The sequence below is a fragment of the Carlito syrichta genome, unplaced genomic scaffold, assembly GCF_000164805.1.
Source record: "Carlito syrichta isolate Samal-C Ts95f unplaced genomic scaffold, Tarsius_syrichta-2.0.1 Scaffold307674, whole genome shotgun sequence".
Classification (NCBI taxonomy): Eukaryota; Metazoa; Chordata; class Mammalia; order Primates; family Tarsiidae; genus Carlito; species Carlito syrichta.
In genome coordinates, this window is record NW_007251770.1 from 80,479 (window position 1) to 106,735 (window position 26,257).

Here is a 26,257-nt window from a genome sequence, read left to right on the forward strand (position 1 = left end):
CCACCTAAGGTCACTCTTCCCAAAGCCCAGAAGAGATTGTGCCTAACCAGCATAGCTTTCTTACTATAGAAAGCAGTGTCTTCCAACTTTGTGTTTTTATTTCAGATACCGAAAGGTCATACATAATCCTTTGGAAAGAATTGTTTTAGTCCACTAAATTTACCACCTTTATATTTCAATTTCTTAATAAAAAATACAAATAAGTTTGAAATTCCTTTGATCCATTTTATCATAATTAAAACTATCACTGCCAGTAAAAAAATAAAAAGTGAATAATCAAAATATTGGATTTTTCTCCCTACAAGGAAAAGTATTAATATAGGGAATACAGCTTATTAGAAAGAGCCAAAAGCAATTTTTAAAATGCATACAGCAGCCAGGTAAAATTGTCACAATGAACCCATGTCAAACTGTTTTTTAAGTAAGAATTAGTCTAATGTTTAAAATAATACACCCAGGATAAGCCCAATTCACTAATTTAACAAATACCTATTGAGCAGCTAATTACTATATGCTAGGCTCTTTACTAGGCAATGAGGATATGGCAGTGAATGGACAACAACCCTACTGACTAGAGTGAAGTAAACACACAATAACAATAAACAGAATATAGAGGCAAAATGTATATGTTAGAGGAGGAAAACTAAAGCAGGAAAATGAAGTTTTTGTGTGTGGGAGGAGAGAGTGGTGAAAAAATTAAGGTGGGCAGAAAAAGACTTGCTGAGAAAGTGGCTTTTAAGTAAAGAACTGAAGAAAGGGAGAAGCCAAGAGAATATCCCAAGGAAAAGCCTACTAGACAGAGTGAACACCCATGCACAGAGGTAAGCCTGAAATGTTTAAGGTACAGCAAGTGTGGCTGGAGTAGAGCAAAAGGGAGGAAAAAATGTAAGTTTAAGATAGAGAAATAAAAGTTCAGATTATGTGCTGTCTTTAGGTATTAGGAAGAACTCTGGCATATGTAATAAGTAAAGTGGGGGGGGCAATTAGAAGGTTTTGAGCAGAGGAATGACATAATCTGACTTATACTTTAATAGGTCCACTGTGTTCAGAATTGATGGAAAGAGGATGAAAAACAAGAAGGAAACAAGAAGACAAACTAGCAGTCTGTTACACTCATCTAGTTAGCAGGTGCTGGTAGCTTGGACATGGAAGATGTGACTGGCTTTTGGATACATTTTGACAGTAGACCAAACAAGATTTGCTGACAGATTAGATGTGAGATATCAGAGAGAGAGATATGTCAAGGACGACACCAAGGTTTTCGGCAGAGCAATTAGAAAAGTTGCCTTTGATGCAAGTAGGAAAAACTACATGAAGGGTAGGTATGAGAAGGAACATCAATAGTTCCATTCTGGGCCTGCCGAGTTTGTGTTACCGAATAGCCTACCAAAGAGAAAAAACACGTAGGTAATTTGATATAGAGGCCTGGAATGAAGAAGAGAGATCTGGGCTGAAGACGTAAATGTGAAAATCATTAGCACATGCAAGGTAGTAAAAGTCATGAGAAAGAAGGCCAAGGACTGAGCCCTGGGACACGTCAATGTGTAAAAGGTGGAAACAGGAGAAGCAGGCAAAACAGACTAAGGTGGATAGCAAGGCTAGAAAGGCAGGAAGATAAACCAGGTGAGTGAGTGACATTGTGAAAGTCAAGTGAAGAAAGTGTTATAGAGGAGAGGGTTCTCCAGTGGGTCAAATATTGCTGATAGGTTAAATAAAATGAGGTTTAAGAAATTTATGGGGCAGCCTCCTCAGGTCCCCCTTCCACTGTCCTCTCAACAAATCCTGTTCTCTAAAGAAAAAAGAAAGAAATTTATGTCTGGATTTATTAAGAATTGGTAATGACCCTGGGAAAAACAATTCTGGAAGAGTGGTGGGGGTGAAAATTGTGGGGTGAGTTCGACAGTGAATGGAAAGGAAATGTGAGTTTGTAAATAGACAGTTATTTCAAGGACATCACACCGAGACAGCATGATCATGAATCATCTAGGTTTCTCCTTTTTTAGCTCTTTCAATCCTTTTATAATAATTATATAAGAATATTTTAAAACCTTAAAGGGGTTTTTTGGTTTTTGGTTTTTTGGGGTTTTTTTGAGATAGGATCTCACTGTTGCCCAGCTGGAGTATAGTGGCGCAATCCTGGCTCACTATAGGTTTGACTTCCTGGACTCAAGTGATCCTCACATCTCAGCCTCCTGAATGACTGGGACTACAGGCATGCACCACCATGCCCAGATAACTTTATTTTTTGTAGAGTCAGTCAGGTCTGGTGGCTCATGCCTGTAATTCCAGCACTTTGGGAGGCCAAGATAAGAGGATCACTTGAGACTAGGAGTTTGAGACAAGCCTGGGCAACATAGCAAGACCTCATCTCTAACATTAAACAAAAAAAAATTAAGGCCAAGCACAACGGCTCATGCCTATAATCCCAGTACTTTGGAAGGCTGAGGTGAGAAGATTGTCTGAGCTCACAGGTTCGAGACCAGCCTGGGCAACTTGGCGAGACCTCACTTCTACAATAAATCAAAAAATTACCCAGGCATGGTGGCACGTGCCTGTAGTTCCAGCTACTTGGAAGGCTGAGGCAGAAGGATCACCTGAGTCCAGCAGGTTGAGGTTGCGCTGGTTGTGAGCATGTCATTGCACTCCAGCCTGGGCAACAGAGTGAGACTCCAACTCAAAAAAAAACAAAAAAAGAATTTTAAATATTTTTTGTAGAGATGAGGTCTCACTCTGTTGCCCAGGCTGGTCTTAAACTCCTGGGCTCAAGTGATCCTCCCACCTCAGTCTCCCAAAGTGCTAGGATTATAGGCATGAGTGACCATGTCCAGTCTAAAGGTTTTAAAATTATAAATATAAGGCATTTTTTTAAAACACCAGACCACAGTATTAGATAATAAATTCATAAAATTACACAACTAAAAGATCCCCTGAACATTTATATATTAAATAAGCTGATTATCATTTTGCTCAAACTTATAAAGTACACAGAAAGACTAAAAGTTTCAAGGGCAGTATTTCTTGCTTGATAAAATTCATCTGACTCTAGAATATTTTATATTTGTCAAGTACCAAAGAATTAGTAATATTAAAATATTGAATTCTATCACAGAAATAAAGGGGGAGAAATGCAGAAAATAATCTTAATTTTAAACTGAATTTTTGTATATTATATAATATAAAGTCACTGTTGAAAAATATTGTGTCATACACACTGAAATATCTTTTAAAAGAAAGGATAATAATGCCTGCATGCAGGGTGCCTTTAAGTTTTAGCACAGAGGTCATCAAATTAATGCTTGTGGGCCAAATCTAGTCCACAGCCTATTTTTATAAGTAAAGTTTTATTGGAACACAGCCATGACTATTCACTAGTCTATGACAGATTTTACTCTACAATAGACACCCTATAATCCACAAAGCCTAAAATATTTATGTCTTGCTCTTTACAAAAAACATTGGCCAACTCCTGGTTTAGCAGATCAAATATATATATATATATATATATATATATATATATATATATATATATATATTTTTTTTTTTTTTTTTTTTTTGAGTTGGAGTCTCACTCTGTCGCCCAGACTGATTTTTGATTTATTGTAGAGATGAGGTCTCACCAAGTTGCCCAGGCAGGTCTCGAATCCGCGGGCTCAGGCAATCCACTCATCTCGGCCTCCCAAAGTGCTAGGATTACAGGCTGAGCCACCGAGCCCGGCCAGATCAAATATATTTGAATGAGTGTTATCCAACATACTGAAATGCATATATGCATCCCCATAAGCAATTCCTTGGCAATACTGAGATAATTTTGAGGGTCCAATATTTGAGCACTTATGCACTGAAACAAAAACCAATATTTGAATAACTAGCAATTTTGTTGCTAACTTTGCCAAGGTAGTATGTAGCTTCCATCTGCAACTCAGTAGATATTACAAGCATTACTGATATTACAATATTGTATTATAACAAAATTTGCTTGAGATGTGTCACCAAACTAAGTGCTTTAAATAAACTTTAACTATGAAATAATCAGTGCAATATAGATCAAATCTCATTTTATTAAATGGCTGTATACATTATTTCATGGGCATGACAATTTAACTATTTCCTCAATAATGGGTATTTACACTATCTCCAGCTTTTTGATATGACAAAGCTAATAAATATCCTTAACATACACGTTTGTACGTAACATATTTATATAAATATCCTTAACATCACATATATATCTTTAACATTTGTTATATGTATATGACATATTTATATGGGCCTATTGTGTGTTATATGTAATATATAATAACTGTCCTGAACTTATGTGTATGTATATCTGTTTACACAAGTCATATTTTCTTGTAGACTCTAATCCCAGAAGTGAAGCTGTTAGGATAAAGGAATGCAATATTTGAAATCTTGATACATGCTACTAAATTAACCTGCAAACAAAACGACTTACCAATTTCATTTAAGAAAGATGTAGGGGAATACCTTTTTCTTTCACATTTGCCAAAATTGATAATTATTTTTATAATAAAATATTAATATGATTGGAAAAAAATGGTATGTCACTGTTAGTCACTGTGCATTTTTCTGACTACCAGGCAAGACTGAATATCCTTAGCAAAAGTTTAAAATGTGTTAATCGTGAGTATTACTCGAAATTAGAATTCATTTTAGAATACAATAACAATTATCTACTGCTATATATTGTTATATGCTTACCTGTCACACTCTTCATTCTCCTTCATAGGAAATGGCTGATTACCAGTCCTTCCACTCTTTCTTTGTTGAATTAGTCCATCATCATCACCATCAGCTGCCCTATCATACAGGTTTTCTGATACTTCTGTTTCATTATTTCTGTGCTTCTTCCTTTCTTCTTCAACCTTCAATTAAAGTTTAATACTAAAAATAATTATTACTTTTATTCAATAAAAAGAACTTTTTGTTCTCATTGATTTGGGCATTTAACTCAGTTTAGTTGTCATGATTTTAGTCAATAAAAATATTTTCTGCTTACTTTAATGTTATCATTATATATAACTGTCATAATTATAAAAAGAATTGTTATAATTTTATCATTAAAGTTTTTGTAAAGCCTGCTTCATTTCTGTTTGCATGAAACAGAATTTTCCAAAGTTTCAAAAAGGGCCCTTAATTTTGTGCTTTTATTCCCATCTACACTTTAGGGTCTAACATGAATTTTCACCCTGTTTTACTGGCAGAAACAGAGAAATAAGAAGACAAAGCCATGGTGTCTTCTTCTATCTGTACCACTTAGAATTTACATTAAACAGCCAAATTTAGAATATATAACATTGTAGGGTTTCTGGAACAGAAAGAAGCCTTCCTCTTTTTTGCATTAAGCTATTATTTTCTCCACTGCTTTGTATAATTATTTTTTCATTTGGACCCTGGGATATACAAAAAAAGTGAAGGTGATCACTGAAATAAACAAATCAAAGTTTGCCACAACACAAGGAGCAGAATGAAACTGCTGAGTTGCTAGTGTGCAATTCTGGAAAAGGAGATGCTTCTCAAATTTCACATTCAATAACCACAAAATTTGATAGCTGGAAGATATATAGTATAAGCAATCATCTAATTTAGCCACATTATCTACTAATAATATGAAAGCAAGAAATACTCAATTATTCATCAAAGGGCCCAAAGTGGCATTACCTAGCATCTTATGACACCAAAATAAATGATATAATTCCCTAATGCTGAATCAGACAAATTACCAGATAAACTCGTCAAATTGATAAGATGAATTAAAAATTAATTTAATAGCTTAGCTGAGGGTTGGTGGTTTTAACCTACTTTTAATCTTAAAGAGGAATATCTCCAGATTTTTGTCTATCTTTAATAATCAATAAACAGAACTCAGAGTTCTACTTTGAAGTCAAATACTAAATTTTTGGTTGATTATGTTCCTACATGATAAAATTATACAAGCCAAAATTTACCATACTTTATGAAACAATATAATTTAAAGGTCTGATTCAACAGAAACATTTGAGAGTAGTGATTTTTAAAAATAGGTAGAAGTATATATATTTGTTGTCAAAAATATTTAAAGTGGTTATGATGGAATTATAAGTTCCAACAGTTAAACAGATAGATCTGTACATTAAAATTGCAGGCACATTAAAGAACTCCCTTTGGTTGGGGATATTTGTTGCAACTCTCAAGGCTAGATATATTTTTCTATTTCTTCTCAATCACTGCTTCCTTCCCACTGTATTTTCATTTTATTGTTTATATAAATGCAATTTATAGTTAAGTCAATATGGGGAAAAACCCTAGCACTTACTACTTTTTTTTAAGCAATTTCCTTTCAGCTTCTCCTGGTTCAGGAGGCTACATAGTACATGGGTAAGCCAATTTCCCAGTTCATATGCCACTTGGAAGACTGATAGAGGAACTTAGGTTGATTAAGGAACAAAGATTAAGAGAATGTTTTCCTGGATCCTGTTATTTAGATAGCAGAAATAATCTATTTCTACACACAATTACATTAATATTTAGATATATGAGCTTTTCATAAGAAGAAAATCAGAATGGATCAGACATTTAATAAGGAAAAAAACAAAGAGTAACCACAAGTGAATCTCTACCTCTTTTTGAAGTTGAACTTTCTCTTTCTCCAAAGCCAGGAACTCTACTTGTAACATGCCTAACTCATTTTTAAATCTTTGCATATCTTGCTGCAATTCTTCTTTTAGATATACTTTTGGTGTTCTGTCACTATGTTGTGGAGAATAACTCATGTTTTCTAATTCAGGTTCCATACCTTTATAGTTATCAGCACTGCAATGATCATATAATGGCTTCTGGAACAAGTCCTGTATTGATTTTGTTTTCTTATAAGTGTCTGTAACAGAAGAAACACTGTGCCTTTTTATTTGAATTGTATGTTTTATTTCTTTGGCGTGGGTAAGCCACAAATCCAAAAGGTTTTTTGAATCTCTAGACTGAGGCATATGTCCAGTGTTCGAATTAGTGGTCGTTTGGTTCATATTTTTTGTCATTTGTGTATCAAACTCTTGGTCTTCTTTCATTTCAACTGTAACTACTTCTGGGTTCCTGACATTTTTGTTTTCTGTATCATTATAAAAATTCTCCACATCTGTGTTAAAAACACATTCAGTATCTGTTTTGTTATCATCGTCACAGTCTAGTTTATATTCATTTAAATAACGCTTAGAAGATGACTGGCAAGTAAATTCCAGAGACCCAGAGTATGAAGGAGATGGGAAGACATTTTTGAGACTGGACTCTTTTTGTTCAGGAAATGTCTGGAATACTACAGAGATAGTGGCATCTTTTTCCTCACAATCAAGTATATTATTTATTAAATTAGAGTGTATTTCCTTTAAGTTTGCTTCTCCTTTAGAGTTTTCATGTACTGGTTCTTCTTTAGGACAAGCAGTAACTTTGTATTTTTTACAAATTTCACCACAGCTCTGCTTTAATTCATTTGTAATGAGTTTTAAATTATTTTTCCACTCTAACTTGCCTTGATTGGTCCACATTTCCTCATCCTTTTGCACCGAAGGAAGTTCTGAATATACAGACATATCCTCTCTATCACAACCCTTATTATTCAATTCTGGTTCTTGAGACATTTTTTGCACTTGTGAAAGTAGAAGATTAATTTGCTTGTTTTGTTTCTCAGATGTCCTTTCTTTCAGGGTGAATGTTTTTAAAACAACTTTATCCTTAAGTAATCAAGTATGGACAAAGAAAAATTAGGAAATAATTAAAATTTAACTGTTAAACTTCTTAATCTATGCTTACCTACTCCCAAATCACTGGATTGCAACCAAGAAGTAAAAATAATTTGCTGCACCCTAAAACAGCAGAAAAACGTGAACTAACAAACTTAATTCTGTCACTGTTTATTTGGACTAAGCTTAACTCATTTATCGAATCTACCAAAAATGAATTAGAAGATAATTTGTAGTATTACAACTTCCTCACTAAAAAGATTTTACCTCATCATACCTATAATAGTGAGCCCCTACCTTTAAGTACTTCTATAAAGATTTATAGCTGGAAAGTAGACAAACTTTAGATTATTAGGAGCCAAAACAATACCAATCAGAAAGAAAAGCAAATACTTTTATTTTAACTCAAATTATATACTGTAATACGATAGGGTTATGCATCTGTATAAACTATCTGCATAAGTTCAGTTCTAATATATTCTAAGGTCCATTAATAGTAGATTTTAAAATGCTAATAATATATACTAATTTTCTACACTGAAATTGTTAGGAAAGTATTGTTTGTGCCCTAACACCAAAGGTCTCATTCTGAAAGGTATGATTCTCTTAATAGGCAGTTAGGTTGATTTTATGACTCCAATTTTTCCCTGGACAAAGACACTGAAGCCAATTAGAGACTACAAGGCATATATCTTTACCCTTGGCTAGAATTACTGGCAATACAAAACTGCCAGTTTGACCAGTGGGAATGTTTATTCCTTTAGCACAAATCCAAATCAGTGGTCATCACTGTTATATGTTTATAATTTCTATTGCTTAATGCTATAATTCAATATTTGGTGCTTAACTTCATCATGTAAGAATGTTACAAAAATGGAATTGCAAACAATTTTCAGGATATTTTTTGGTTCACTTCCAAGGGTAAATATTAGCTATGAGTTGCTAAAGATTTTAAGAATACTTTAAGTTTTATAACTAATTTAAATGTTTTTAAAATTAGCCAGATGTGGTGGCACACACCTGTAATCCCAGCACTTTGGGAGGCAAAGGTGGGAGGACTGCTTGAGGCCAGGAGTTTGAGACCAGCCTGGGCTACATAATGAGACTGCCTCATCTCTATCAACAACAACAACAAAATAACTAGGCATGATGGTTTGCACCTGTAGTCCCAGATACTCAGGAAGCTGAGGCAAGAGGATCGCTTAAACCTGGGAGGTCAAGGCTGTAGTGAGACATGATCATCATGCCACTGCACTCCAGCCTGGGTGACAGAGTGAGTCTCAAAAAATTTGTTTTGGGAATTAGATATTAAACATCAAATTATAACTGTTGATTCTATAAGGCTAGTCGAAAAGTTAATTTCATTTTAACTATACTACGTTATTAAAACAAGAAAACGATATTAAATTAGAAATTTAAATTTAAATTTGTACAATACCTGTGGCTGGTTAATTTCACTTTCTTCAAGTCTGTCTTTCTCTTCCTCTGATGTCACTTCCAAGTCATGTCCTGCTAACAAATCTGTATATTTAGTTAAAATAAACAACATAGAAAAGTTAGATAAAAGTTAGTCTTTATAAAAATGATGAGAAAATAATATTTATTTTTATAAATTGCTAGTTTAAATAAAGCTTAATCTTTAGCAGAATATTTAGTTCTTTTAGAAATACTTCTGAGAGAGATAGGATTAAGATGGCTAATATGAGGCAGCTAGAGTGAGTTTTCCTACAGAGTAAACCAAGATAGTTTTTGCAGCACCCAGAGAGGAATGAGTCCAGCAGAACACTCCACAACTCTCCAAAGGAGTGATAATAAAAGCTTAGATTAAAGAAGAAAAAAATTCATTGACCTAGGCTGGAGCTGGCCAGACACTCGCCTGTATCACCACAGTCCACCACAGCCCCCAGATGCAGTGGGGAATGTGAGTGACAGAAATTTGGGAGTTCTGTACTCCTGTAGTGAACATACAGGGCCCCCTGAGGCTTGTGGGACCCAGTCCCCCACAGAAAACCATCTGATCCACAGCCATGCTCTGCTGTGGAGTAGTTCAGGAAAAAAGAAAGCCTTGAGCAGCGCCAGCCACCATTTCCCAGGAACTCAACTCTTGTGCACAGCCTAGGAGGGGACAGGCCCCAAGGGCAAACTCCACAGCTGCAGACAGTTCCTGGATGAGCAGGTTGCCTAGATTTCAAACATAGATATGAACAATAAATCTGCATTATTTATGTCAATTCTTCCATCAAATTTGGAAAAAAAAGAATTCGGGATGAAAAAGACTAAGTATTTCAAATATTTTAATGTGTTTCCAGAATTAAATTTTTATTGCAAAATTTACCTGATCTAGGTGTTTGTTTGTCCTTCATCCCTATTGCTTTATTCAGAGCAGAATCTTTCATTTCAATGGGAGGCTGAATGGGTTTTGAAACAAAATGATTAATAAATAACATGTATTTCATACAATGTGTAGTTAATAATTCAAGATAAAAACATAAAAGTTACTACCTTCATGTTAGGATATCTCCCAGGAGACTCTAAAAAGGAAAAGGGACATATCATCAATTACATGTAAATAAGACAACAGTCACACATTCATGCAGTTAGTATTAAGCTGAATCCTCATGCTTGGCTTTGAATGATTACTTTAGGCTTTGCAGTGTTTTTTTTGTTTTTTGGTTAGGACAGCAATATGATAGAAATATACTGAGAAAACAGGAATATAGGTTTCAAAATAAAACATGCAGTTAAGATTTCAAAAGTTAGATTATGTTTCAAATGACTATAACTAAAATAGGAAAATACACATACACCAATGTGAGCATGCTGACTAATGAGGAGGATCAGAGAAGCAAATCATGACCCTGAGAAGATAATCAGAGCTGATGGTAGGAGGCAACAGCATCTCTTTAATGCAACATATCAGAATCATTTATACCACTATACTACAAGTATTTATTTATCATGTTCTTCAATTTGTTCTATAATTTAGGAAGTAAAGAGTTGTGTTGACAATTCGGTTGAATGTATAATTCACTTCTCAGCAGAGAAAATGTTCTAAATCGATCAGCTTGGATATATACTTGTAGAATAATAGTTAGTAAAAATATTCATTTTTTTCCATACCCATGTGGACTACTGGTATGCCTACATTTCTTGTATCCTCTAGTCTAGCCATCTTAAAATTTCTTGATCCACTCATGAAAGAAGGTATATAAAATACATCTAAGAAATAATGTATAATAAGCTTTCGATATTAACACATTTATCAAAAAGAAAAAAATTTATTTGCAATAGAATTAGTAGATATTAATAACATTTTATGTTTCAAAATCAGTGCAATATTTACTGAAAATAACAATTTTAGCATTCAAAGAATAAAGTCTACAATTTTTTGTTTTCTAAAATCAGTTTGGTTTGGCATATCATGTTAGTCTATAGGATTTTTTTTTTTATGAAATAGCTATTTGACCAAAAAAATTAGCTATCTTGGGAAAAAAAGTCAATACTTCATATTAAAAGTAATCTCATTTGCTTAACTAATAACAATGAAACACATCTTTGATGCCTGAGAGCTACAGATAGGAAAAATGAGTTGCTATGATTTACCCCAATTCTATCAATTGTAGCATTTCCTTCTGCTTTCAGCAAATCTGGAGCAACAATAATCTAGACTTCTGAGTGCAAATATACTGAAGTCATCTCAAGTGAGTTCTCTCAAGTTTCCTCATCAATAACTCCAAAATTGGAGTGAATTGGGAACTAACTTCTTTCTTTCCTCCCTCCTTTCCCCACTTCACCATTCCTCTTCCTTTGCTAAAGTAATCTCTAGATCTGTGATTTTGATTCTTCCCCTTCTACAATGTTTTTTATGGATAATTCTCACCACTTCTTTCCTTTTCATTTAGCAGTAATATCTTACATCTACAATTTTTATTTCTTTATCTATTTTCTCCTTCCCCTGTGGCTGGAAACATGCCCAGAAATAAGAGCAAAATAATGCTTTCCCTTGATCCTGTTGAGTCTTAAACTATTATCCAATGGCTTTTTTTTTCCAGATTTCTCTAAAGGGAAGTCTATTCCCTTGCTAATCAGAGCATGGTCCAAGGACCAGCAGCATTGGCATCACCTGAGAACTTATTCAAAGTGCAGAATCCCAGACCTGCTGAATCAGAACGTGCATTCTTAACAAAGCCTCCAGATGATTTATTAAAGTTTGAGAAGCTCTGGACTATACCAGGTGTGCTTTCACATTCCTTTATCTTAATTTGCCCCTTTAGAATCTAGCCTCAAGTTCCTCCCTATCATGTCCTTCAAACTGAAACTCTATCACAAGTCATAAAGTTTCTAATGGACTTTTTATGAGACTACAGCTTCCTTGATCTCTCCATAATTAACCCTACTCTCTTCTTTCCAATTCTCTTATTTTGACCTACCCAACACTATTCTATGAAGTGACAACATTTTATATGACATTACATTATGGTTGATCACATAGGCTTACATTTACTTCTTGTAGCTAAAGCACAGCTTTGCATGAACAGGTACCTCAATCCTTAATGCCTTTCCAAAATAGAGGACAACAGGAAAAGTGGAAACATTTTTCTCTACTTCTACAAGTTTTGGTATTGGAAGCTCACTTTATATTTCCCCCTTCTTTCTAATACCCTTCTCTTCCTGTTTCTAAAGAATTATTTTATTTTGTCACTCTCTTATACACACCTGCTTCTTTTCACATTTTCCCCCAGTACTCTCTGCCTTCCTCACCTTTTATTCCCTCTTTTACTCTTTTCTTCCTCTTATTTCCTGACTTTCTTCAGGTCTCAGAATACCTTGAAATGGAACTTAGAATTCAGTTCCGTTAGCAGCACTCTCAATTCAATCTGTTGCTGACATCTAATAGGATATACATTAACATTCCACTTCTCTTCATTCTTACTCTGCATTTAATGGGTGTTTTCTTTGACTATCTGAATATATCAGTGCTCATGTTTTTAAATGAACATTCTATCAAATGATTTTTCTTTACAAAAGACAATTCTTACCTTCTACTTGTCCATTTACTATGTTTTTTTCATCTTGATCTGTAGCCCCAGATAAATGGCCAGCATACTTCTGTGGAAGATTCTCAGAGATACTCTGTTGAAAATTAATATCAAGAATAAGTTTCCATTTTTGAACAATAATAACGAGTTGCTAAAGATTTTCTAACCACTTTCAAAAATAATCTGAATTTCCTATTTTAAAAGCAATTATACTTAAAAGTAGCAGAAGCATGCAATGAAAACCAAAACACTTTAGTAGAGCTCCTCGTATATACTCTCTATATCGAGTTTATCTTCATATGTCTATTGACTCTGTAAATCAAGCATAGAAGTTCAAAGGAAACATTCACAGACAAACATTAACATATGTGTACATCTCAACAACAAACTAACTTCAAAATATCTAACTCTACTTTGCATTCCTCACCAAAACTAAGAGAGTATTTTTTAAAATTACAATATACTTGGTATAATACCTCTGGCATTAAACATTTAAAGTAGTTCTAATTACAGAAATGTTTTTTAGTGATAAAGTAATATATTTGGCATGATAAGAAACTTCAGAGTATATCATGTTGATATGAACAGAATATTGTAGAAGCTGTTTCATTTAGGTAAACAAGGGCTTGGAAAAATCTAAATAGTTTTTTATAAAACGTTTACTGATAGGAAAAATGGTTAAATAAAATTAAAAAGCACTAAGAAAAATTTGGCTTTATTTTATGTTTCACATACCTAAAAGGTAGATATGAATACCATTTGCATAAACAAAGTCACTGACATTCTAATAGGTTAAATAATTTTTTCCAAGATTCCTTAACTAATAAGTGACAGAACCAGGATATTAACATATCTTTTGACTTCCACTCAGTGCTGGTACCACTAGGTAGCAGCTACTTCTATCTAAGAGATCAAGTTCTTTTCATCTCTTTCCAGAGTTGTCACCTTAGAATTTATTGTCAATATTTTATACTTACATTACTACAAACATGGCTGCCACAAAGGGACTCAAGGCGTTCTGTTTTTGAAAATGATTTCTACTTATTACAACACCTCATGAGAAAACTTGAACCAGAAAAAAACCCACTAAACTAACATATCATCCCATGTTAATGACTGTTGCCCAAGCTTTTCCTTCTCCTGAAATGTTCCTTGCAGATCTATACCTGACAATCCAAATATAGGAACACATTCAAGTCCCAGTCAATATCTTTTCAAGTTCCAAGTTGTAAAAAATTATAGTCCTATGTTTTTCTATAAATCTCATTAGGACTTCTACACATCCATATATACCATAGTATCATACATTTGGCCTGAAATAACTTTAGTTTTTTAGGTAAACCTAACTTCAGAACCCAAACTGATTCCTTGTGACTTCTAAGTCTTTTTGGGGGGGAGAAGGGAGGAGAATATACTACATTGGGTTCTTAAATGAATCCTAAAAATTAGCAGAACTGTATTATGTAGCAGTAACCTACTTAGCACACAATTACGTTATTAATTACGAGCTGAAAAATGTAAGAAAATAATTTCTTACGGGCATATGTACAGGTGAGAAAGTCAAAGCTGTCCCCTTTATGTTTTAATATCACTCAATACTTACATTTTAAAATAGTAACAACAATAGACAGTACCTCAGAATCCCAAGGTGATTCTATATCTTCCTCTTGTCCTAATCCTAATGCGGACATCATTTCTATAAAATGTGATACACAGATACAGTCATGAGAACATTTATTTCTGTGAATTTTAAATACATATACAAGTCTATCTCCATTCATGAATATTTCAATAAAATACAAGTAATAGCAAAAAAGAATTTCAGAGGGTTAAATCAGTTTCAGGAAGAAGTTAGTAATATGAGATGGTAAAAGAAAAATATTTAAAAAATGAATATTATATTTGGGTCTACACATGTTAATTGGTTTTTTTTATGACAGCATGTAAATATAAAAATTTTCACAGATAATCACTAACTTACCACCTCTATTATTTTTGGGCACTCCATCAACATAAGTCAAATTGTCATTATTTGTTTGTTCTGGTGGACCACTTTCAGTAACACCAATATCATTTTCTTTCTTTCCAGTTGCTGGCTGTGTTGTTCCCTCCTAAAAAAAAAAATCAACTTCAGAAAACATTGCATTTATTCACTCACCCACTCAATTGGTCAGTAAGACAAACATTTACTGTGTCTATCAACTCATAGGCACTATCTTGGGAGAAGCTGAAAATAGAAATAGAACACAGAATCTGTCCTATATCCAAATGGAAATAGAGAAATATGAAAACAAATAAGAACAGAAAAGTATAACTCACTAGTTCTTTTTTCTTTTTTTGAGTTGGAGTCTCACTCTGTCGCCCAGACTGGAGTGCAGTAGCCGCTCCCGGCCACCGCAGCCTCGACCTGCTGGGCTCTGGAGACCCTTTCGCCTCAGCCTTCCAAGTAGCCGGAATTACAAACATGCGCTACCACGCCCGGCTGATTTTTTGATTTATTATAGAGATGAGGTCTTGCTGCCCAGGCGGGTCTCGAACCCACGGGCTCAGGCAATCCACTCACCTCAGCCTCCCAAAGGCGCAGGATTACAGGCTGAGCCACCGAGCCCGGCATTCACTAGTTCTTTGACTGGAGTAAATATAGGACAGTGAGGGCACAAATGAGACAGGAGTCAGTTTTACCTGGAAGCTCAGGAAATGTTGCAAAGGTAGGGTCATATTTTTAAAGACAGACAAGTGCAAAGTGAGGACAGCATAAGAAAATGGATGAGGCATGAAACAACAAGGCAAATGAGAGGAACCAAAGTATGTAGTAAAACTGGAGCACAGTTGAGGGAATGGAATGGAGAGAAGAATCAGGCCAAACCACAAAAGGCATGTGGGATACTAGAATGTGACCTTTCCTTTCATGAAACAGGGATCCACTCAATAAGCAGATAAGTTAGGTTCCCACATATATATTTTACGAAGGTCACCCTGGAAGCCATGTAGAGAAGATAGGTGAATGTGAGCCAGGCTTGGTGGCTCAGCCTGTAATCCCGCACCTTAGGAGGCTGAGGTGAGTGGATTGCCTGAGTCCGCAGGTTCAAGACCCACCCGGGCAGCTTCGCGAGACCTCATCTCTACAATAAATCAAAAATTAGCCGGGCATGGTAGCGCACGCCTGTAGTACCGGCTGCTTGGAAGGTTGAGGCGGAAGGATCATCGGAGCCCAGCAGGTCGAGGCTGCAGTGGCCAGCAGTATGCCACTGCACTCTAGTCTGGACGACGGAGTGAGACTCCAACTCAAAAAAAAAAAAAAAATAGGTGAATGTAGGGGTGAGGGCAAAATTAGAAAAGAGTATTTCAAAATTATAGGATGGAAAGTTAATTAAAAGTCGAATGCAGCAGCTCATGCCTGTAATTCCAGCACTTTGGGAGGTCGAGGCAGGAAGATTGCTTGAGGCTGGGAGTTTGAGACCAGCCTGGGCAAACACAGTGAGACTCTGTCTCTACAAAAACTTGAGAAAAAAAAAACAGAAACATTCGGGTGTGATGGCACACATCTGTAGTCCCAGCTACTTGGAAGGCTAAGGCAGAAAGATCGCTTGAACCCAAGAGGTTGAAGCTACAGTGAGTTATGATCATGCCACTACACTCTAGCCTGAGTGACAGTTGCTGCTCATTCACAGCAACTGTGGAGAGAACCTGTCTCCAAAAAAAAAAAAAAAATAGGTGAATTAGGGTAATAATAAGACATTAAAAAAAGGGTAAGCAGGCAGGAAATACAGAACTTGGTGAATGACTAGATTGGTGATTTGAGGGAGGGCTGGAGTGCTAGATTGTCCTGCTTCAATATTTCAGTACTATTTACTAGGTGTTATTTACTATGATGGGGAAACCAGATGACAGAGCACATTTCAAAGACTCAGAAAAGAGTCAGGAAAGGATCAAGGACAATGTCTTCAGTTTGGAACATATCAAATGTGAGGCAACTAGGGAACTTAGAAGACAGATCTGGATAAATACATTTGGAGTAGGAATAGATGAAAAATATATTGTGTTAAGAAGATATAACTATTTGTAAAGTATACTAAACTGATAAAATTAAATAATGCAAGCCCATACAAAACTCTTAAATTCTGAACATGAAAACAAAAAGAGAGAAAAAATAGGATTCAATTAATCAATTATATATTTCAACATTTTCTTCAAAGATATAAAGTATATATTTATTAACATACAAAATTTATTTCTGGAATATTATGGTTATATGCATTTTTATTGAATGAAAGGATTTAATTCTAAAACATCAATTCAAGATGCTACAAGAAGATTCCTTTTTAAAATGAATCTTAAAAGTGTTTAACTTGTAGAAGAGAAATGGTTTTGTGATTATAGAATTAAGAAGTACTTTCAAGTACTACAATGATGTAAGAAAGAAATGTAAAACTCTATTTTAAATTTTACAGTTTTCTTATTCTCCTTTAAACAACATACTAATAGTTCTAATTTCCCATTTACACCACACAGGATGTTACTTAAAAAATTGGAGAAAGATGGCTGGGCAAGGTGGCTCCTGCCTATAATCCCAGCACTTTTGGAGGCCAAGGTGAGAGGACTGCCTAAATCCACGCGTTCGAGATTAGCCTGGGCAACTTGGTGAGACCTCATCTCTACAATAAATAAAAACCTAGCCAGGTGTGGTGGTACATGCTTGGAAGGTTGAGGCGGAAGGATCACCTGAGCCCAGTAGGTTGAGACTGCAGTGGCTGTGAGCGTGCCACTGCACTCCAGCCTGGACGACAGAGTGAGACTCCAACTCAAAAAAATTTACCTATCATACCTATAATCCCAGTACTTTGGCGAGGCTGAGACAGGAGGACTGCTTGAGTTTGAGACCAGCCTGGGCAACACAGCGAGATCTCATCTCTACAAAAAATAAAAAATATTAGCCAGGCATGGTGGCATGGGCCTGTAGTCTCAGCTACTTGGGAGGCAAACATAGAAGGAGCGCCTGAGTCCAGGAGGTTGAGGCTGCAGCGAGCCGTGATTATGTCACTACACTCTACCCTGGGCAACAGAGTGAGACTCGGACATAAAAAATAATATAATAAAGCAAAATAAAATAGTAAAATAAACAAAATCTATCACATTCTATAATATAGAGTTCTTTCTGTCATTTAACTCCACTATTTGTTTTTATGTATAATCTCTCTCATCTTGATTCTCTTATTCTATCTCTATTTTGCCCTTCTTAAATGAATTCTTCCCCTTCATCTTTCTCCTCATCTTCATGTTTATTGAGCTATCCTTTTGGGTTGCTTTCTAATTCTTTCCATCTATAACGGCACCCTAATAACTGTTTACCTGCATCAACTTATTTTTTTCTTTTTCTTTTTCTTTACAGATATTTTTCTAGGATCATTGTCATCATTATGAGAATCAAAGGAGATGGTATGAAAAAAGAGCACAGGGGAAAAGTTTTTTGGTTTTTGGTGTTTTTTTTTTTTCTTTTTAATCAGAGTCTCACTCTGTTATCCAGACTAAAGGGTAGTAGCTTGATCACAGCTACTGCAGCCTCGACCTGCTGGGATCCTTCTGCCTCAGTCTTCCAAGTAGGTGGAACGACAGACATACACCACCACACCTGGCTAATTTTTTTATTTATTCTAGAGACGAGGTCTCACCATGCTGCCCAGGCTGGTCTCAAATTCCTGGGCTTAGACAATCCTCTCACTTCTGCCTCCCAAAGTGCTTGTATCCAGTGAAAAAGTTTTTTAAAAAACTACTTACCTTTGTAAGAACAGGGTTTTCTAAAGACTTGAGGGAAGGTTTCAGAAGAGGGTCAGGTGACGGACAGGTAGGATGAGAAAAGCCCTGGAGTTTAACTGATGTAGAAAGGCTTTCAACATCTTCATTTTCACTATCATAATTCCTGTCCTCAAACGAGGTTCTATTTTCTGTTCTTACAATGTCACATTTTGCTTCTACTACAATAAAAAAAAGTAAAGAATACAAAAAAAAAATTTGTAATTAAGAATCAGTGAATGAAACAAAAATAGCCAGTCTTGAAATAGCTTACAACTTTTCCTGGATTGCTGAGAAGCAGTCATTAGCTTTGTTAAGCTTGGTTTGGGGACATTCTAGAAAAAAAAAAAAAAAGCCTTATGAATAACAAGAATCAAGAATAACAAGATTCATAACTGATAAAATAACTCTATTATATGACCTAACACAAAGAGCACATGTTTTGGAGTCACTCAGTTGTGAATTCAAACCATAATTCTGCCATTTACATCTTCTAATAAGGTGAGGATTATGAGAGATGATACAGATATCCTCAAAATATTACTCCTCTTACCTCTAATTATTATATAAATACCATGATATCTATTAGATTACTTTCTTAAGCAAAATAACCCAGAACAAAAATTTATCCCTAGGTAGTTTACAGTATGGCTGAAAAATCTAACATCAAGAAATTTAAATTAATTACATATTATTTTCTGAAATTTGTTTGCACTGGAAAATAGAGAATTTATAATTCTAAATGTATACAATTTCTTTCTTTCTTTTTAAAGCAGAGATGACGTTCCACTATATTTCCCAGGCTGGTCTCAACTCCTGGCCTCAAATGATCTTCCCACCTCAGCTACCTGCGTAGCTGGGACTATATACATGCACCACCACAACAAGCTAAATTTCTACAATTTCTAATGTTCTTTTAATCTAACTATAGAGCCAAAGATAGAAGGAGAGGGAAAGCTCTCTCTTAAAAACTATATAATATGAATACAGTAAGTGTCCAAGAAAGAAAAAAAAAGAAACTGTATACTATGTGTTGTGCAGTTTTAAAACTGAAAGGCACCAAGGAGATTCCATGATTACTATAATTCATAATGAGGTCCATTAAAGATTTAGTTAAGTTTAATTATTATAAAAGTCATGTTAATATTATATAAAACACACAGTAAGACTACTTACCCATATAAACCTTCACCAAATTTCTAATTTCCTCTATTGTGGGTAAGCTTTTCCTATCACTATTTATTTTCCAGCCCATTCTTTTTAGCCCCCATCCCCTCGAAGCTTTTACCAATCCTTTGCTGTTTACCAAAGTAAAAAAAAAAATTTTTTTAATTCAATTAGTGGGCAATCCCCTGAGGTACCCTTCCATTGCAGGAGCTTTTCTGTCCTCTCAATAAACCCTGCTTTCTCACTTTCAAAAAGAAATAAAAATAAAAATTCAATTAGTCATATTTCTATAAAATTGTTTCCTCTAACCAGCTTTCCATTACAACAAAAAACTACAGTATGTAGACCACTGCTAAATATTAAGAGTAAACACTATACAAAACTAGATTCAGAGTGAGAAAATTAATTTCACAAGAGAGCACTTTACCTTAGTATCAAAATCAAAGTCTTCATCATCTGAGGTAGGCCATGAATCATCAATTCCAGGTTTGCCAGAAAGTCTTTAGAGCAAAAATACACAAAAATGAATAAGTTCATTAAAAAAAAAATCTACCATTTCTTATTCAGGTGCCTCCTCCAAAACACAAAAACAAAAATCTGGTGAAGGACAGCTATCTGTATATTAAATGTTTCTGGATAATTAAAATTTGGCCTCTGTTTAGAAAAAAGTTTAGTTACCTATTGCTGCCTCTCAACTTATGAAATAGTCATGAAGACTCACCCTTAGTTCTATAATAGTGACTGCTAATATATTGGCAGAAGCTGAGTATAAACTGTCTTCACAAATTGTCTGTCCTGAAGGTTTAACTGAAAATCCAATTAATGGCTGACATAACTTTGGTTACCTAACTGAAACAAACTGGATAACCTAAAACATGGTGGAAAGATATACCACCCCTTCTCCATTATTTATCTCTGGCTCAAAAACTAATCTGTGTCACTTGAAAACGGCAGTCTTGGTTCTTCAGCATGGAAACCACTTACAGTCCCATTGCTTCTCTTTACCCTAAAAGAGAAGAGTCCTCTGAAACATTTGAAATGTTTGAAAGGTAAATGTACAAAAGTCAAAGAACAAATGTATATACTGTCATCGGAAATACTCTTCCCAGAGATCAAAACATTAGAAAAACCTTAGTAGAAAAACCTTTACCCAAGGAGAGTGATTGCTGGAAAAACAGAGTCCTGGTAGTTGTAACTCTATATCCTTACTTACTACCTAAATATCTGCCTTACTATAGGTTCCTACTTCCAGATACCCCTTCAAAAGCACTCAACAGCAGGCTCCAACCATCAAATCTTCAGCCTATGAAAGCACAGATTCCAGGAAGGATGGGCTCAAATGACCAAGAGAAGAGGCTCTCTATTTTCCTTCCAGAAAAAAAGCTAAATGGAGTCTCATCATTCGCCAAACACCTCCCACCCCCCACCCCACCCCCACTTAGGCAAGTTACCAACTACCCATCTGAAGCTCCATGCCTGATTTGCTAGCCAATGCTACCCTTGCCCTACCCTATGGGATAGTGTGGCCCAGGTCAGGTATCCCTTCACTTCTGATAGAAGGACATCAGCAAATTGGGAAAAGAGGTAGAGGGTAAAGGGATACCTGACCTGGGCCACAGATCTATGGAGTGCAGCTACCTCCAGCCCTCTAGTATACAAAAGCCACTCCTCTCTAATTTGGGGTTAAAGTAGATAACATCACATTCCTATCGGTTGTAGAGACTCTTCCTAGTGACTCAAGTTAGTTTAACTTTTTTTTTTAAAGAGAAGGTGGTTCGGATAGATTGGTTAATTGGCCTGTGATCACATAGTTAACAAGTAACTGACCCTCACTCTGTTGCACAGGCTGGAGCGCAGTGGTGCAATCATAACTCACTGCAACCTCAAACTCCTGGGCTCAAGCAATCCTCCCACCTCAACCTCCCAAGTAGCTGGAACTACAGGCACAGACCACCACATCGGCTCACTTATAAATTTTTGTACAGATGAAGTCTCACTACGTTGCCCAGGTCAGTATGGAATTCCTGACCTCAAGTGATCCCCCTGCCTTGGCCTCCCAATGTGCTGAGATTGGCTAGGAGCTACCATGTCTAGCCTATTTTAACATTTTTCAATAGAATATTAAAGTTTGCCAATGCTGAAGTTTGTCAGTTCCAACAATTAAACTGACAAAAAAGTAGCAACCTGCTCAGGACTGCCTTGAATCCTGTATTTTAATATGCTTTTCTAGATAACTCCCATCATCCTGTACGTCCTTCATTCCTACAATTTATCTTTATCAAATTTGGCATTAACCTCAATATTCTGATCTCTTCTAAAACGCTTCTTCCTATCCAACCCAGTGTTTCTCTTCAAACTTGGTCTTCTCCTACTAATTCCATTCTTATCTCTTCCATTAGGCTTGCTAGACCCACTCTCCTTTTCTACTATTAAAACACTCACGGTGTAATTTTTTTTTAAAAAAGGGGAAGAATACTGGGCTCTGAATTAAGGAATCTGAGTTCAAATCTCATTTCTGCTACCTAGTATACCCAAATAAGATACTTTAATATCTTTGACTATCAGGTTTTCCATATGAATAACCACTTGACCAGGATGTTAGGTATTTTTATTAGTCTCTAAAATTCCTTAAAATCCTGAAATTCTATGTGCTTTTGATTCTGTCTTTAGAAAAATGAGAAATACCTGGCAGAAATGGAGAAATATAATAGAACAAAAGAAACACCAAGAAAAGCAGAGAAGTAAAAAAAAATTAAAGATTATAGAAAAGTCTTGAAAGATGAAAAAAAAACTCTTTAAAAAAAAAAAAGAAAAAGCTTCACTGAAACTAGCATAAAGAAAAGCCAAACTGGGAAGTTAGTAAACAGAGAAATCAATTAGAAATAGCCTCTAAATAATGCTAACTATAAATAACATGGCCTCTACATAAATATCTTTAACTTACAGTAATATAATTCCTCTCTAGGACTTGTCTGGTCTTGCTTAGTAAAACCTATGGTCTTGGGGTCACAGCTAAGTGACATCTCTCCTAAAACCTTTGATGGTAAAAACAAGGTACTGGTTACTACTGCAATTTTCAAATATATTAGGACCAACTCTTGGGACTAACCTGACTTCTAAGGAAAACTCTAAATGAGAGTTAAAACATAACTAGATTTGACTTTCTGAATTGATCTGATTTGGATCTGCACCTTGATCCCAGGGATGCACAAATCTCTACCAATATACACTGAGGGGCAAGGATCTGGACGCCAGGCAGGCTAACAGTCAAATCATGGGTCAGCTACTTGCTAACTATAGGATCATCAGCCAAATAATCAATCTCTCTGAAGCACAGTTCCCTATTATTAAAAAGTAAGTTATAAATAGCACAGATACTTTGCAAAGCTGCGGTGATGACTATAATGAGATGATAAATGTTGAGCACATAATATGGGGTCTAGCCAAGAACATGCAACAGATACTGGTTTCTTTTCTTTGTATTCCTTAAGCTAAAGTATAAATTTTTTTTTAATCTGCAAAATCCTACCTGCTTAAGGAGTCTTCAGAACTTTCATCCACTATTAAAGAAAAAAGTAAAATACATTTTAATCAACAATAGAAAAATAAAGAATATTAAAAGCATAACACTGTTTATTTATTACAAAGTATTCCTCTGGGACCACACTTGGATACTGTACTCAAATTAATATCCTACATGAATATTCCATTAAATTCAACATGTATAAGAAAAAATTAGTCTTCCCTGCTGAATTGCTGCTCTTCTCTGTTCAACTGACAGTTTCCTATCCCTTCTTAACGTCCAGTTTAAATGCTAATGCACAACCTAGAAACCTATGAATCAACTGAGATTTCCCTCTGTCCCCTAACTTCTTACATTCAAAAATCACTAAATCATATTAACTGTACCTGTTTTCTGCCTCTGCTTTATATTTCTACTACCTCTGGAATATAAACATACTTATTTTATATGTATGTTTATGTTTGCATTACCTAGTTAAACATGGACTTTTATCTGGTCTCTTTCACCAGAAAAAAACCATTAATGTTGTTTCTTAAATGATAGAAATTTCTATGCAAAACAAATGAAAAAGACATAATGCCAAGAAAAAAGACCAACATTTTAAAATGAATAAACTGTAACTTCCTAACTTTATTTCATCATGAAAGCCTCATAATAGATTGCTACTACTCCCAAGGATTGGTGACAAGAAACTATGCCTTTCACTACTGCAAAAGCTTCCTTTTTCTCCTAGTCTCTTTTAGTGGATATCCTCCATCTATCCTCTATATGAGGGGTCGGCAAGATACAGGCCACAGGCAAGATTCAGCCTGCCATATAGTTTTCTAAATAAAGTTTTACTGAAGCAGTCATACTTATTTACTTACCTACCATCTATGACCGCTTCGATATTACAATAGCAGGGTTAAGTTGATATAACAAAGACCACATAGCCTAAAATGTTTACTATCTGTCCCTTTACCGAAAAAGCTTGCCAAACTCTGCTTTATACCATAACCAGATGCTCTAATACTCAGATCTAATCTTATGACTCTGCTGCTCAAAATTCTCCAAGAAATCCCTGAAACAAGCATTGCTGGCTCCCTACCCAACAGCCTTTCTATATGCTTTCTTACTGGAAAAACACAATTCTATTTGGACAGTTATCATCTAATATCCCTCACAGCTCCAAAAAGAGAAATGATTATTCTAAGCTAATCACAGTAATTACAATTGCTTCCCCAGTGACTGGTTTTAGGGATGAGCATGTAGTATAACCCAGCCAATATATTACAGGAAGTCCATTGCAAGCTTTTGAGTTTTCTCCCTATTTAAAAGAAACATGAAGAAAACCAGCCCTTCTAGCCAATAGATATTGTCTTGTGAGAACATGATGTTTGGAGCAGCTACTAATTAGCCAACTATGAAAAGAGACATGAACAAAACACTGCCAACAGCCCAGCTGAAGGAGAGACAAGTGGAATCTGATGATATCACTGAATCACAAACATCAACACTGCTTTCTACAGTCTTAGCCACTGCTAGGTTATCTAGTATTTGCAGCCAAAAATATTCTACCTGAGAATTTTCCCATGGCCTATAGGATAAGACCTACTCATTTCCATACTATTAAAAAGTCTTCCCTAAGCTTGCTGTAGCTAAGTATTCACCTCATGCTAGTCATTCCCTTATCACACTTTCTGAACTAGCAAAATTGAACTGCTTCTAAACTCTGCAAAACTCACTCAAGTGTCTCAGCTTTTACAGTTGCCATTTCTTCTGTCAAAAATGCAGTATTGTTAGATGTTTCTTCTGCCAAGAAGAAACGTTAAGGATGATCTTAACATTATTTCTTAAGATTTCATGTTATTTCTAAGGATAACAGATCATCCTTCTGCCTCCTTACCTGGCAAACTTATACTCACTCTGAAAACTTACCTCAAGTCCTACCCACTTTTTTAAAGCTTTCATTCCCCATCATGAACTTAAAGTGTCTGGTACATATTAAACATAATAAACATATAATAAATGATAATAATAAGTTCCCAAAGGGCATCTGGTACACAGAAGGTACTGAATAAAGTAGTAAATAATTAAAATAACAATGCTATAACAGCCCCTGACTGTATTTTTTAAATGTGTGTAATCTGCAACATTAGAAAATGCTTAGTATCCAAAACACCTGGTAGTGATTTATTAAGTAGACAAGTAAAAAAATGAATAAAAATTTTTTGAGCCAGGCTCGGTGGCTCAGCCTGTAATCCCCCGCCTTTGGGAGGCTGAGGTGAGTGAATTGCCTGAGCCCACGGGTTCGAGACCCGCCTGGGCAGGCGAGACCTCATCTCTACAATAAATTAAAAAATTAGCCGGGCGTGGTAGCGCACGCCTGTAGTTCCAGCTACTTGGAAGGCTGAGGCGGAAGGATTGCTGGAGCCCAGAAGGTGGAGGCTGCGGTGGCCAGGAGCGGCCACTGCACTCTAGTCTGGGCGACAGAGTGCGACTCCAACTCAAAAAAAAAAAAATTTTTGGTTTGTTTAAAAATTTCTTTCATTAAAAATTATTTCATTTATGTCAAGGTTTCCATTCAACAGTAGGCTATTTGGTTTTGGGGGTAAAAAGTTATATGCACATTTTGCACTGCAAGGGGATCAGTGCTCCTAATTCTCATGTTGTTTAAGGGTCAATGGGAATTAATATTCATTTACTAAACGCAAACCATTTATTATAAAAATTAGAAGATATAATTTTATAACAAGTCCAATTCATTATCCTGTGACTATAAAGGAAACATACAACACACTAACTTAAAAATCTTTCTTATTTACACAAAAATTTCACATAAGATTTTAGGAAATATAGTTAATCTTTTTTTCAGACAATACTGTTGGACATTATAAATTACCTAACTTCTTAAATAATTCTGAATTCTTGACTACAAAGAAAGAATTAAGAAAAAATATACATCCACTTAATTAATTTATTAATTGTTTTATTTTTGAGACAGGGTCCCACTGTCTCCCAGGATGAAC

At 35.3% G+C, this 26,257-nt stretch overlaps 1 protein-coding gene across 2 annotated transcripts in view; it reads right to left on the minus strand.

Annotated features, from left to right (window-relative positions):
- Nucleotides 1-26,257, minus strand: part of ANKRD26 (ankyrin repeat domain 26) — a 92,248-nt gene that overhangs the window by 45,927 nt on the left and 20,064 nt on the right. Inside the window, exons 6-17 of one of the 2 annotated variants that reach the window (XM_008064538.2) lie at nucleotides 23,256-23,286; nucleotides 20,154-20,226; nucleotides 18,834-18,894; nucleotides 18,545-18,741; nucleotides 14,751-14,880; nucleotides 14,404-14,465; nucleotides 12,770-12,863; nucleotides 10,851-10,949; nucleotides 10,233-10,261; nucleotides 10,066-10,138; nucleotides 9,169-9,242; nucleotides 4,720-4,883 (exon numbers count right to left, since the gene is read on the minus strand). In XM_008064538.2, the coding sequence (XP_008062729.1) occupies nucleotides 4,720-4,883; nucleotides 9,169-9,242; nucleotides 10,066-10,138; nucleotides 10,233-10,261; nucleotides 10,851-10,949; nucleotides 12,770-12,863; nucleotides 14,404-14,465; nucleotides 14,751-14,880; nucleotides 18,545-18,741; nucleotides 18,834-18,894; nucleotides 20,154-20,226; nucleotides 23,256-23,286 (1,087 nt within the window). Of the gene's footprint in view, nucleotides 1-4,719; nucleotides 4,884-9,168; nucleotides 9,252-10,065; nucleotides 10,139-10,232; nucleotides 10,262-10,850; nucleotides 10,950-12,769; nucleotides 12,864-14,403; nucleotides 14,466-14,750; nucleotides 14,881-18,544; nucleotides 18,742-18,833; nucleotides 18,895-20,153; nucleotides 20,227-23,255; nucleotides 23,287-26,257 lie in introns of both variants that reach the window. The other variant, XM_021715790.1, reaches the window with a different exon arrangement.